Source organism: Chelon labrosus (assembly GCF_963514085.1).
Source record: "Chelon labrosus genome assembly, chromosome: 7".
Classification (NCBI taxonomy): Eukaryota; Metazoa; Chordata; class Actinopteri; order Mugiliformes; family Mugilidae; genus Chelon; species Chelon labrosus.
In genome coordinates, this window is record NC_140343.1 from 18,707,424 (window position 1) to 18,721,489 (window position 14,066).

The 14,066-nt window shown below is 43.1% G+C and overlaps 1 protein-coding gene across 1 annotated transcript; it reads left to right on the plus strand.

Moving 5' to 3' along the window:
* The first annotated feature begins 113 nt into the window (after positions 1-113).
* oma1 (OMA1 zinc metallopeptidase) lies at positions 114-10,198 on the plus strand. The gene is made up of 8 exons (XM_084549139.1): positions 114-904; positions 1,979-2,207; positions 2,356-2,529; positions 2,619-2,726; positions 4,632-4,760; positions 4,946-5,020; positions 5,628-5,777; positions 8,810-10,198. The coding sequence occupies exons 1-8, from the start codon at positions 528-530 to the stop codon at positions 9,197-9,199; spliced, it is 1,632 nt and encodes a 543-aa protein (XP_084405265.1). The 5' UTR covers positions 114-527; the 3' UTR covers positions 9,200-10,198.
* Positions 10,199-14,066: the final 3,868 nt, after the last annotated feature.

Sequence of the window (14,066 nt, forward strand, 5' to 3'; positions counted from 1 at the left end):
TTGCTATAAAGAAAAGCAGTTTTCCTCCAATGGAAAAACAAAAACATGTTAGCTTGTATAACAGATGGAAATTAATTAAATTTGTTTTCTGGAGATCCATAAATTTTTTTTGATTTGTGTAAGTTTTCATTTTTGGCGGGACGCTTTGTGTCCGGAACGTTCGTCCGCATGTTGTTTCTAGAGGGAATCATTAAAGAGGCAGGACCTTACAAATGAAGCAATTCGCTGTTTGTCTTCTGAACTTTTCGCGTTGCGGGGCAGTAAAATGATTTATCTCAACGAGTAATGGCGTTTTAAACCCAACACTTTAACTGGAGCAAACGTTTTAGTCAACCGCCGCTGGACAGTGGTAACCAAGGTTACTTGTAGGTAGCGTCCACCATTAGCGATGACATTGACAGGTCGACATGAAACTAACTTCTCCTTTTGAGACTAACATTTCTAGGTCTCTCAAATAATAATCAGCCGTGGCGACAGCTGTTTCGTCTGTCTGTGAATGAACCTGTGAGTGTTACCTTAAAAGAGAAATGGCTTTGCTTTGTGGTAGCCTTTTAAAAGGAGCTCGCTTCTGTTCTCTTTCTGGACATCTGATACGGAACCTCAAGCTATGCAAACAATCTGGTTGTCCTGCGAAGAAGAAGACATGCTCTGTGTCCTCTCAGGTCAGCTGTCACACAACAACTGTCCACCTGAGAGCTACTCCGACTAGACCAGCCTCTTTGTTGTGTAGCAATGGACGGACGGTGTGTGTCCAGATTTGTCCCAAAGCCTCTTTACTTCATCCCCGTGGTCCTGTCCTGACTCAACACTTCCACACTTCAGCCCGGCTCAGGGCCCTGCCTGCCCCCCTCATTTGGATGGTACTCAAACCTCTGCAGAAGCTCCTGGCTATAATCCTAGGCAGGTAGGAGCCTCAAGTTGTTGTATTATTATGGTCTTAAGTTCAAATCAGCATAAATGCTATCTATCTATCTATCTATCTATCTAAACAAACCACTGCGAGGAGAAGTAAATAACATTGACCATCTTGTGACAATACAATGTTCTGCTGGGAAACTTTTGGACCTGTCATTCATGTGGATGTTACTTGGACATGTACCACCCACCTAGACCAGACCAGGCACCCCTACCCCATAGCAATGACACTCCTTGATGGCAGCAGCCATCCCCAGCAGGATGCAGCCTGACACAGACACACACACACAAAAACAGTTTAGGAACAACTCAAAAGAAACATGAAGAACAGCACAAGGTGTTGACCTGGCCTCCAAATTCACTAGATCCCAAACTGATCAACTTTCTGTGGGATGCACTGGAACAAGCCTGATCCACAGAGGCCCCTCCCCTCAACCCATAGGACCCTAAGGCCCCCACTAACAACATCCTGTTGCCAGACACCACAGGACACCCTCAGAAGACCCGTGTCCATTCTCTGATGAGTCACAACTGTTTTGGAGGCACAAGGGAGACCTACACAATATTAGGAAGGTGGTCATAATCTTATGCCTGACTGATGTGTGTGATCAGTCATATATCGTAATTAATACACATTAAATACACTCAAATATCAGTATATGTAGAGTCTGTCTGTGCCATAAAGAAAGCTTGACAATTCTTAAAAAGTAGTACATATTAAATAATGCATATAAATCGAAGAATGTAATAACTGCTTTTAGGCACAACACATTATACTTAATGTATAATTGAATAATAAACACATTCCTAATTGCATTATCAACAAGTATATTGACAGTATCATTTAAATAAGAACAACAAATAAATTACTCTCTAAACTGTCTCTATGTTTACTTTTTTTAATTAACTGCTTTTAATTAACTGGTCCTAATGAACCATTGAAATAAAGTGAATGTAATGGTGTCAAACACAGGGCTCCTTAACAAATGCCATCACAGAGACTGTTGCGAGCTCCACAGTGTAAGGAAATGCAGTCGACCTTGTGTCTTGACTCTGTGTGCAGGAGTATAAGGAAGTGGTGGGTGGCTCTGCCAGACAACCGCCGGCAGCTCATGCGCCAATGGGCCAGGCAGCGGCGCTGGCATCTGGCTGCGGGTGTGATCATTGCTATGGCGACTGTGGCTCTTCTCCTCCTAACCCACCTGGATGAGACCCCAGTGACGGAACGGACCCGCCTCCTGGTGTTCAGCAGAGAGAACTACATGGAGCTGGCAGCTCTGACCTCAAAGGCGGTGAGATGGGATGTAGGGCACTGTAAATAGAAAACCAAAAGAAAACGGTCACAAGTAAGATGAGACGTAGTTAAACGGATGAAGATGGAGAAAATGTTGCCGTGAGGCAAATTAAATTCTTCCTTAAATGTTTCTTTCTCTGTTTCAGTATATGGAGGAGTTTGCAGAGCAGCTGCTACCAGCCACTGACCCTCATCACAAGGCGGTGGAGCTGTTGGTGCACCACCTGGCACAAAGGAACAACGACATCCCTGGTGTTTCTGACTTCACCTGGACTGTTCATGTGGTGAAAAGTCCCGAAACCAATGCCTTTGTCCTACCAGTGAGTAAAACAAAGTCAGAACCCTTACTGTTAGTTGTGTTGTAGTGTTGTCTCTTGGCTCATACTTGTGTATGTTTTTCCTTGTGTAGAACGGAGAAGTGTTTGTGTTTATGGGGATGCTGGAAGCTGTGGCAGATATTCACCAGCTCACTGTTGTCCTGGGACATGAGATGGCTCACGCTTTACTGGGACACTCTGTAAGTATGTGGGCTTCAGCAGATGCTGTTGTGATATTATGCATTGTTTTTACCTCTTATTATGTCACCATTGAAAGTCAAATTGACTGAAAGTCAGTCATCAGTCTTTCACGGTTCATGTTCTTCAGGAGTTTGTTTTAGTGACCTTGTTACATATTAGGGGTGGGAAAAAAAATCGATTCTCCGATTTATTTCGATTCTATCGATTCTGTCTCGATTCAAATAAGTTCATAATCGGAATTTTAAAATTAAAATTTTTAATTAGTTCGCCCGCTGCAATATTCTGTGCGCCTGCTGCGGAGCTCAACAGAAAACTCTCCTCTCTGGCCTGCTGATTCTCTGCTATACGCGCATGCGCACTTAACACACGTGCGAGTTGTTTACATGCGGCGATAAAATGGCTGCAACAGCGAGCGGTAGACCCATAAGACTTGCACCGGCTTCTTTAAAAGCTGATGTATGGCAGCATTTTGGATTTTTTGAGGATGGAGGAAAGATCGACAAGACTTTCACCGTTTGTAAGGTAAATTCTAAAAAAAATTAGAGAAGGTAATTCATCTGTTTTTCTTTCTCTAATGATCAACACAATAGTAGGAAATGATTTGCAAATTCTGAGTAGCAAACTCATATTTAAGAATCTGACCAAACTAAAATATGTGTGTGTGTGTGTGTATATATATATATATATATCACAAAATTTAAAGTCACGCATGGAAATGTACATTAAAAAAAATAAAAATAAAAAAATAAATCGATTAATCGATAATCGATTAATCGATAATCGTTTTAGAATCGAATCGTTGACCTCTGAATCGGAATCGAATCGAATCGTGAGGTGCCAAGAGATTCCCACCCCTATTACATATTGTTAATCTACTTCGTAAAATTTTAGGCAATAATAGGCAAACTTTTATATAATATATTATATAGTTATTATTTACAACAGTCTTTTTATGTTCATTAAATCCAGACTGTTCTGCTTAAATAACGCACCGATACACAGTTTAGTGCAGCATTAATGGAATCCTGTCTAGTTCCTGAGACTGATGCTGTATGCTGACATTTGAGAGGATTAACTGATCAGTAGCAGAGCTTCCTGTGCATGAGGATGAGTCACTGAAAGCACTTAAAGTTCAAATAATGTTCAAGAGCAAAACTTTAGTCATTCACAACTACGTGGCACATAAAGTTCCAGCTGGAGGTCTTCGGGTCTCTCCCGCATATGGTTGTAAAATATGCATGTCGACCTCCTACAGGTGCATTGTACTGTATATCCCGCATTATACACTCCTGACTAGTCACCATCTCCACCCCCAGCCTGTCTCTGAAGAATAATATTAGCTGAAGGGGCATGAGTTGCTGTGTTGTTGCATCAGCTGTTGTTAAAAGACTCGCTGACAATCACCTCCAAACACTCACTAATCCTGTCTGCGCTGTGATGACCAAAGTCCCTTCGACCTCAGGCACTGCTGCGCTTTATTAATTCTCCGCAGATGGCTGTTTTTTTCTCCAGCTATAAAAGCCTACTCCCGCTCTAAAAAGTGTCTAATGAAGTTGTGGGTATTTCCACACTTTAAATGTCCTCGGAGGAAATGCTTGAAGGAGATTTTAATTAGATGAAGGGAATGAGCATCGATGGGCTCGGTATTACCCAGTAGGTGTGCTCTATTGGATTGGCTGTTAAAACCCCTAAATCTGTTACAGCATAAACGTTCCACTAAAATAGATGGGAACAATCGATATGTTCCAGATGCCTCATTCACCTCCCAGAAACTTTTTACATCTATTTTTCTCTCCCTGTGTTATCCTCCTGCTTTTGCGCCCCAACCCTTTACTCTCCCTCCCTCTTTCCTTTTCTCCTTTGTCACCTTCTCCTTTTCATTCCACGTTGTTCCCCCTCTTCAGGCAGAGCAGGCCAGTCTGTCTCATGTCGTGGACCTCCTGTCTCTTATTCTGCTGACGGCCATCTGGGTAATATGTCCTCGAGACAGCCTGGCCGTGCTGGGACAGTGGGTACAGGAAAAGCTTACAGAGGTGAGACATTACTATTCATCATTCGAAAATATATGCAGGTACAGACTATTAAAGAAAAACCTCCAGTGTGAAAATGATTTCGAGTGAGTACGTATTTGAAAAGTACAGACTTTATGTGAGAAACGTGTGCAGGAATCTAGTTTTTACACGCTTTCACATAAACCCCCTCTCTCGCTCTCTCTTAGCTGATGTTCAGGCGTCCCTACAGCCGGAAACTGGAGGCAGAGGCTGATCAAGTAGGATTGCAGATGGCTGCTAAGGTATACAACATTCACTCTGAAGATGCTTTAAAAAAAATTGCTTCTTGTTTTCATTGTGGTTTTGTCCTGTTTTGAGTGTTTTTGAAAGCTTGAAATGTCAGTGATATCCAGCCGCTGTCAAGTTTGAAATCATTTTTTTCAGCCTTTCCAGACATTGCCAAAACCAAAGCTTAATTACACTGTCAGATTTCAAGGTTCAAAACCTTTCGAAACATTTTTTTTCCCCATTTAGAATTATAGCATGATATTTATCCCATATGAAAGGAGCTATGAGACGTACTGTGGGAAATGTATGATCCAGCATTTTCAGAACTTGACCGATAAAAGGTACAAAAATTCTCGAAGTTTTCTTCTGCTAGTTTGATTAAATGTGACAATACTAAAGGCCACTGGTTCTTTTTGATGTCATTAAGGACTTTTATCTTTATAGAATTATTGTACTCTTACTGCAGGACACTAGGGGGCACTGTTGACAAGCCAAACTAAACTCAACATTAGTGGCCAGTAAGGATTTTCATCTGGGCTCAGGACGGAGGGATGCCACGTTGTGCATGTGTATCTGTGTGTCTTTTCCTGTTTCCATGAAGTGTGTGTATGTCCTTACCAGGCGTGTGCAGATGTGCGAGCAGCCCCTGTATTCTGGCAGCAAATGGAAATCAGAGACCAACTGACAGGAGAGCCCACTATCCCTGAGTGGCTATCCACACACCCGTCACACAGGAACAGATTCACTCAGATGGACCGTCTTATACCAGAGGTACAGACGCACACAATGATTAGTTACTTGATTGATTCCCGCATATTATATTTTTTATTCACGTATTTGTAAAGTAAAAGATGAAACAACTAATCAGTTGTTTAGGAGAAATAGTTTAGCTTTAGGTGCTGTTGGACACAGTCTTAATGTAATGAAGCGTCTGGAGAGATGTATATCCACCTGCAGACATGGAGAGCAGGCCAGAGAGGAAGGCTCTGCTGTACCAGAGCCTGGATGCCTGCTTAACTAAATATTTTGTCGGCTTTGAATTGAAGACCTGGGAGAAAACAGTCCCGCATTAGCAGCTCAGTCTCACAGGTTCACACACTGTGCATGAAACAGTGGCGAGGCAATCAATCGTTTCTTAAGGCAAGAAGGAAATCAACATGCAGTTAAGACAGCAGCTTCTGTGGGAAGGGGCAACAGTCCTTACAACATTCGTGTGCGTATCTGAGACACAAAAAGAGAGAGAGATTCACATTATATCGAGGCAGCAGTGAATTTAACCTTGAGAGTCACTTGAACTGTTGGTACACTGTCAGATGCCCCAAGCACAGAAGACGGAACAGATGGGTAAACCACTAATTGACGATCAGGTGCCTGTGTCGATGAGTATGTGCCTGTCCGATGCATGTGCACGTGTATTACATCACATCCCTGCGTGGCAGATTGACCTCTAGCAGCAGGCGTTGTCGAGGCCAGGCCGTAGCCGCAGGCAGTGAAGTGATGAACACCGTTGTTTGGGGATCAATCAGCCTGTGCGTGCAAACGTCGAGAAAACTCTCTGATTCCAGCATCCGTTGGAACTAGCGCAGATGAGCCAGTTAACAGCTGAGCTCAGTCAGGTGAAAGCGATGCATAATGTGATGTTTTTAACCTTGCAAGGGGTGACAGCCTCAAGCTACTTAACCCGACTCTTCTGGGCGCTCTCCACCTCCACGAGTGCGCTCATCATCCTTAAGCAAAGCGCATTAAGTCCACTGGTAGCATGAGAGCGAGAGCCTGTTGAGTGGGAAGCCAAGTACGCGCGTGTGCTCAGTCTTGTAGGTGATTCTAAGTGAGAGATTAATGAGTTGGGGAGTGTGTGTGGGTGTGTGAGACAATGTAGAGAGAATGGATTTAGCTGCTGGGATGCGATTGTGGTTAGTTTCTACCAGCTCTGTTTGTCTGAAATATAGAGAAGTTGCCTCCTGTAATATGTTTACTCATATTTTTAGGCAAGCTTCTGTCATGACTCTATTATTGTTACATTGGCCTCCTACATTAGTCTAGACAAACACTGTATCTCTGCTACTGTAGGTTGTTAGCTTGTGCAGCTTTATACATCGATCAGGCATAACATTATGACCACCTTCCTAATATTGTGTAGGTCTCCCTTGTGCCTCCAAAACAGTTGTGACTCATCAGAGAATGGACATGGGTCTTCAGAGGGTGTCCTGTGGTGTCTGGCAACAGAGTGGGTTGAGGGGAGGGGCCTCTGTGGATCAGGCGTGTTCCAGTTTTTGAGTTGTTTCCTAAACTGTTTTTGTGTGTGCGCCTGTGTCAGGCTGCATCCTGTTGGGGATGGCTGCTGCCATCAAGGAGTGTCATTGCTATGGGGTGGGGGTGCCTGGTCTGGTCTAGGTGGGTGGTACATGTCTGGTAACATCCACACGAATACCAGGTCCAAACGTTTTCCAGTGGAACGTTGTATTGTCACACAGTGGTCAATGGTATTTACTTTTTACTGTGTTTATGCAGCAGCAGCTTCTACAGTGTAAAATGCAGTTGGGGTTTATACAGCAGTTTGCAACTTCAGCATTATCCCCATGAATCCCCAAATGAAATGCCTACTTTTCTGTTCTGAAGAAACACATTTACATTTAAAATATCTAAGTATGATGTGGATGTCAACTGGAATTGAATGAGCGTAAATATCCAACACTGACCCTTTTTTATTCACATGGTCAACCAAGTTTAAGTGTATGGACACAACAAACTGACATTAGATGACTACTATATCTGGACCAAAAAGTTGGACTTGAACCACAACCATCGTGTCTATGTGAAAAGAAATAAGTTACTATACCAGCAGGTGGCAGTAGTCTGTATTCATCGTTTATTTAGCTTGGAAGCTAGGAAGAGCTCCAGACCCGTGTACAATGCTGGCCCTACTTTTAATTGAACCAGATGAACATGTTATGTGTGCAATGATCAGATGAGATGAAGGTGAAAAACTATACGAGCCTTCTGTGTCTACCATCTTGACTTGTGTTTGCTTGCTTCGGTCACATTAGTTTCTCTGGTTCAGCAACGTGCTGAATCATCTGAAAAGCCCACATCAGAGATCCAACTAGTACCAACAGTGTGGGACACACATCAAAAACTAGAGTCACTGACACTCAGTGATGGCCTAACACCAGTGAATGGCCAACCACCAGCTTAGTGAGCCACGGCCCTTAAGTTGCACATTAGTTGATGTATCCACAGCTGCATGGAGGAGGGAATATTACAGGAGTACTCACTTTTATTAGCCTTGTATAAAGCTCTGTAAGAACATTGTCTTTCTCAAAAATACCTGTATATTTTGACCATGTAAATAGTCACTGCTTTTGCTCTGCCTAAAGGGAGCTAACTGGCTATCACTGCAGTAGCTGTTGATCAAGCTAGCTCTAGAGAGTCCAGGGGTACGTGATTGGCTGAAAGCTGAGCTGCTCTTGAGAACACTGGATGAAATAAAATGTGCAAGTATGATATGTTATATGAAATCAAATGATATAATGATAAAAATTGGAAACATTTATTAAATGTGTGGGTGTTTGACATTAGCCTCCACAGCTGATAGCACATCTGGATGTACTTAACACTACCACCAGGTACTGACTCATAAAATATACACAATTGTATTGTAGAATAATGTTGTTTGTGTAAAGCTATTTATATTATTAAGGCATTTAGCTTTGATTGAATGGTGAATGGTATTATTTTCTTCACTGTTGCTGTAGGGACGTATCTTAAGTGTCTGTGTGTCTGTCCTTTGCTGTCTCCACCAGGCTCTGGAGTTGAGGGATAGTTGTGTCTGCCCGGCTCTGCCTGATACTGACCCTCGCGTTGTCTTCTCCAAGAGCGTCCGGCTGTTGCTGGAAAATGCCAAAGACCAGGGGAGAGAAGGGCAACAGAGGGCACGTAAGCCACACCTGCCCCACAGCCCCGCCTCTTTCCCTGCGGGACTGCCTGCAGCTCTGCTCGCTCAAACTACACATCCTCTTTCCTCAAATGTGGATCGGTTAAGTAAAGGCCCAGCTCCAGCTGTAGCTTCAGAGACGGTTGTAGCAGCCTCTGAAGCTGCTACTCTGCAGGGGAAGGAACCCAGCCCACAGTGCAAAGCACCAGCTGACAGCAGTGTTAAATCTTCACAAACTTCCTTCCACAAACATGACTGACAGAGACTCCTTCTGGCTGATCTGGGCGCTGCTAACATGGAGGGTGGGCGCGTGAAAAGAAGTGACTGGAATGATAAAAGTAAAAAGTCAGCAGAAATAAACAGAGAATTGTATCCACGCCTAGTGACTACAAAGAGGCCATATTAATAAGATAACCTTGAATGAGGAGATACTGATTTAATTAGTAGAGCTTCCATACATCGGTAGATTAATATGTGCATTATTCATTGACACATGGCAAGAGACGACGGTAAGCACTTACGTGTGCATGTTGGAGGCTGCGTCCATGGAAGGCAGAGGACATCTACATTCTCATTACGACTACTGCATTCTCATGCAACACACACACACAGCACTTTATGCATTTTCTAGCCTGAGGGACTTATTGGTGTAAATTTATGCCGGGTTGTTTGCAGCTTTTTAAAACACAGACTTCTGCACAAGAATGCCAATATCAAGCGTCAAGCTTTGAGAAATCTTTCATGGGATTTTGTAAAATCTTATTTAACAAGGCGAGTTGACTGAGAAAACATTTGTATTTACAGCAACAGCCTGCGGTAGCAGCCGCATAGTGGGGGGAGGAGGGCAGTTACGGTTCAGATCTTGGTAATCTTTCATGTGTGCGCCGAAATAAAATAATACACTTCGTTACACTGTGAAATCCAAATACTACTGATGTGGCATTGCACTGTGGATAAATTGTATTATTTGTGTCATGCTTTTTAAGTGCTGAGCCTCCATCAGCTTACAAAACAGCAATCAAGAGGCTGCTGTGGAAGCTTTGTTTTACTGCAGGCAGGGTAGGTCTGTATTAGAGTGAGTGGTCAGTGATGAGTTTTGTGCAAAAGAGTGAAATGAAAAGCAAATGGATTATTGTTTTTTGAGTATCAGTATCTCAGGAGAAAGTGTTCTGTTTGCAAGAGACAAGGGAAAAAAATAAAAAGTTGGGTGGGAGAAATACAATGATTTTAGCTTTTTTCTTTCCATTGTGAGATGCGTGAATTGGATGTATGGATGAACAGATGGATCATGAGCAGAAATCATCAGCCTGCACAACAAATCGAACCTTCTCATCGCCAGTTAGACAGTAGGTTTTATATGAGTACACTGTTACCTGTGATGTACTGATGTCGGAGGGTAATGTCCTTGTTACAGAAAAGTATTACACAAAGTTGTATTCTTTACACATTCTCACTTCTTGAACACAACATCGGTCTATGTGTATTGAACAAGAGTATGAGCCTTTTTACTATATTCTGCTAAAGACAAGGGTAAAGTAAAACTGAAACGCACTGAAATGTTTCTCTCCCTGATCCTGGCGATTTGACATTTTTCACGTATTTTTTGAGACGTACACCTCGCTTTCATTATAATGGAGACTTCCTGTTTCCCGGACACATTGCTGCACACTGAAGCAGCTGGGTGCAGCTTCCTCAGCACTCAGAGAAATTGGAACATGAGCAGGCAACAGATGACACACTCACACCCAGAGGTAATTGTAATGAGTGTGATACAATACACACACTGCGCTGAGTAATTGTAGCCTAGCGCTGGAGTCTAAACAATACTGCGACAGAGGGCTTAATCAAGGAAAACAAAGTCGGATGGATTGAAAGGACAGAAATAGAAAACAGGACAAAAGCGGAACCGCGGGGATTGACAGGAGAAAAGAGCAGATTTGATTTCAAGTGTGTGAAAGAGAATCTTTCTGGTGTGATTTATATTGAAATCAGATGTTCAGTTTTTAACACGGTGCAGCCCAATCTGCGTGGTTTCTCTGTGTTCGCACCTACAGTCTTGGGCAGACAGGATCTGTTCCAGGAAGTATGTTAAGAATCCAATGTCTACTTCAAGTCTCAGATTCTTTTGTGTTTGTATAGTCTTCCGCCCACCAGAGACATCAGACCGCTTCTGAGACCTCCGACAAACTGCTTACAGGTATTTTGAGGTATTGACGAATAGAGAAGCGCTGAAAAGTAGAAGAAGGATCAGTAAAGGCAGCGCACCCACACTAGACAAGGCACAACGCCTGAGAGATGGCAAACTCGAGATGCTGTTTCCACAACAAAAACACTCCCAGAGAGAGTTGGGGCAGTGAAAGAGCAGCCCAGCACATCTGCTGTGTAGGTGGCTGAATGATGTCCCAGACTGCAGTCTGCCTGCCCTCTGACCTCCCTGTGGAGAGCTGTTCGGAGTGGCTCATCCAACGTTCCCTTTCTTAGAGCTGCCCCAACACACACACACACATATGCAGCAGCTGGCATTGATGTGTAGAGGGACTACAGTGATGGAGAAGTCTGTGCATGTGTGTGGTTGTGGTAAAAGTTGCCGTGTCCTTCCGCTGCGCATTAATTATACATGTGGCATGTGGGTGTCTGATTGAAATGAATATTTTACTGCTTTTAATCACTGCCATTGCCAGAGTGATGGAGCATCTGGCTGTGTTACCTGGGTAATTAAAGATGCTGTCTCACACACGCACTCATGCAAGTCCCAGAGGTTGTGTCTGCAGTATGAGACAGAGGTACTCCAGAGGTTTACTAATGAGTCAAAATTAGATTTGGAATGTTTTGAAGCAACGGGGAAGCAAAGACTCTTCATTCTTTTAGCTGCTGCCTGACTCTGATTAGCAAAAGCTTTTCAAACAGGTCAGGAGACAATGAAAATCCTCCTTTAGGTCATGTGACTTGTGGAGCTTAAAATGCAAATATGTGAGTGTAGTTAAATCTGACAGCATGGGACTTAATGAAAATATAAATAAACGTTCAGCCTTAAACTGCAGTGGGTGTTATCTGCTTTGGACGAAATGATTACTTTTCTAACACTGACACTTCCTGTTCCTTTCACCTAATGTACCTGGCACTCAGATTTTATTTTTAGCAAATAGGTCAAAACCGTGGTGCTGAGGAAGGCTGGGGTTCTTCATGTCTGACGCAGTCTTGTGCCATTTAAGTAGGCTGATAACACTAGTCCTTGTTTCTCCCATATTTAACCACCGTCTGGTGCAGCTTTGATGAGTGCTAAAGCTGGAGTCAGAGTCTGCCTTGGTCACACGGTACAGCTAGAGCACGGGAATCATGCTTCACTCTGTAAAGTCAGAAACAAGACCGTGCACTTTCACTGCTTTTGTCGCATGGGTTTCACTGCTGTCCTGCCCCTTTAGGAGACTAGATGCAGGTCCTATATTGTAGTATAGTATATATTCACTGTTGTCGGCTCGAAAGTGAGCACAGATTCTGAACAACTCTTTTGCCTCATAGTCACCAAATTAAATATAAGACAATTTTTTGAACAGTTTGACGGTGCAAGTGCATTTTTCAGACAGACAAATTAGGAGCAATTAACTTTGTTTGAAACCTTTCTGTGTCTCAGCAGCACACAACACATATCCGAAAAATAATCAAAAACAAGCTTCAAAAATCACATGTGTCCTGTATCTGCCATTGTATTGTGCTGGCACAGATGATCAATAGCTGTAATAACAGGCTGTAATAACAGGAACAATTTATACAATTTATCTATGTTTTCTTTTCTAAAGGATGCAGATAATAAATTAGCAATTTTTGTTAGCCACTGTCACAGCTGCATACACCTCAGAGAGCTAGCTGGTGTCATTTTGTAATGATTGTCTAGCCACCGTAACCTCCTTTTGCACTTTTTCTCCTGGCAAGATTCCCATTTATCCTTTTTTGAAACCTTCCATTCAGTTCTATATGATATTTTCTTGTGTTTTTCTCTTGTACTGATACTGAAAATACTACTGACTGTATCATTGATTGTGTTCTATGCTCACCTTACCATTGATTGTGTTCTCTGCTCACCGTAACTTCAACTTTAGACTAGTTACAAACCGAAGGCCTTGTATAACAATGACACAACTAAATGTATAACCTATGCACAATCCTTTATGCAACATCTCTATGGCTGGATTTAGAATGTTTTATCATCTGTTCTTCTGCCTTTACAAGCTCATTGCACTGAGGATGTTGCGAGCAACAAGTGATAAGGGACGGATCATGGCAGCACAAGAACAGGCCCTAGGTACAAGAGCCATTGAGGCCAAGATCTACAAGAGTAGATCAGATCCAAGGTGCAGACTATGCAAAGATGTCTCCGAGACGGTCCAGCACATAGTAGCAAGGTGTAAGATGCTAGCCGGGTCAGTGTACATGGAGAGACACAACCAAGTGGCTGGAATAGTGTACAGGAACATCTGTACCCAGTATGGAATAGAAGTAGCCAAATCCCAATGGGCTGCACCACAGAAGGTGGCTGAGAACAACAGGGCCAAGGTGCTGTGGTACTTCAGCTTCCAGACTGACAAACAGGTCCTGGCTAATCAACCGGACATGGTGGTGGTAGACAAAGAGCAGAAGAAGGACAGATAATAGATTTGGCGATACCAGCAGACGCCAACATCAGAAAGAAGGAACACGAAAAGGTTGAAAAGTACCAAGGGTTGAAAGAACAGCTGGAGCAGATGTGGAAGGTCAAGGCGAGCGTGGTCCCCGTGGTAGTAGGAGCACTCAGAGCAGTGACCCTCAAACTGGGGGAGTGGCTCCAACAGATCCCAGGAACAACATCAGAAGCCTCAGTCCAGAAGAGCGCAGTCCTAGGAACAGCTAAGATACTGCGCAGAACCCTCAAACTCCCAGGCCTCTGGTAGAGGACCCGAGCTTGAGGATGACACAGATACCACCCCAAGAGGGTGGTATATATATATTTATATAATGTACATATAATGTGTATATTTAGGTAAGTCTCTCTTGATTATCTTATATAATATCCTGCTTATAGTCCACAGTCATAAATCAGCGGCTGTACAATTCTTGGCCTTGGAAATAACACTTCCAAACAATCCCAACTC

Coding starts and splice junctions, on each gene's coding strand:
- oma1 (XM_084549139.1), top strand. CDS start 528: ATGGCTTTGCTTTGTGGTAGCCTTTTAAAAGGAGCTCGCTTCTGTTCT. Junction 2,208..2,355: donor CAGCTCTGACCTCAAAGGCG/GTGAGATGGGAT, acceptor TCTCTGTTTCAG/TATATGGAGGAGTTTGCAGA. Junction 2,530..2,618: donor CCAATGCCTTTGTCCTACCA/GTGAGTAAAACA, acceptor TTCCTTGTGTAG/AACGGAGAAGTGTTTGTGTT.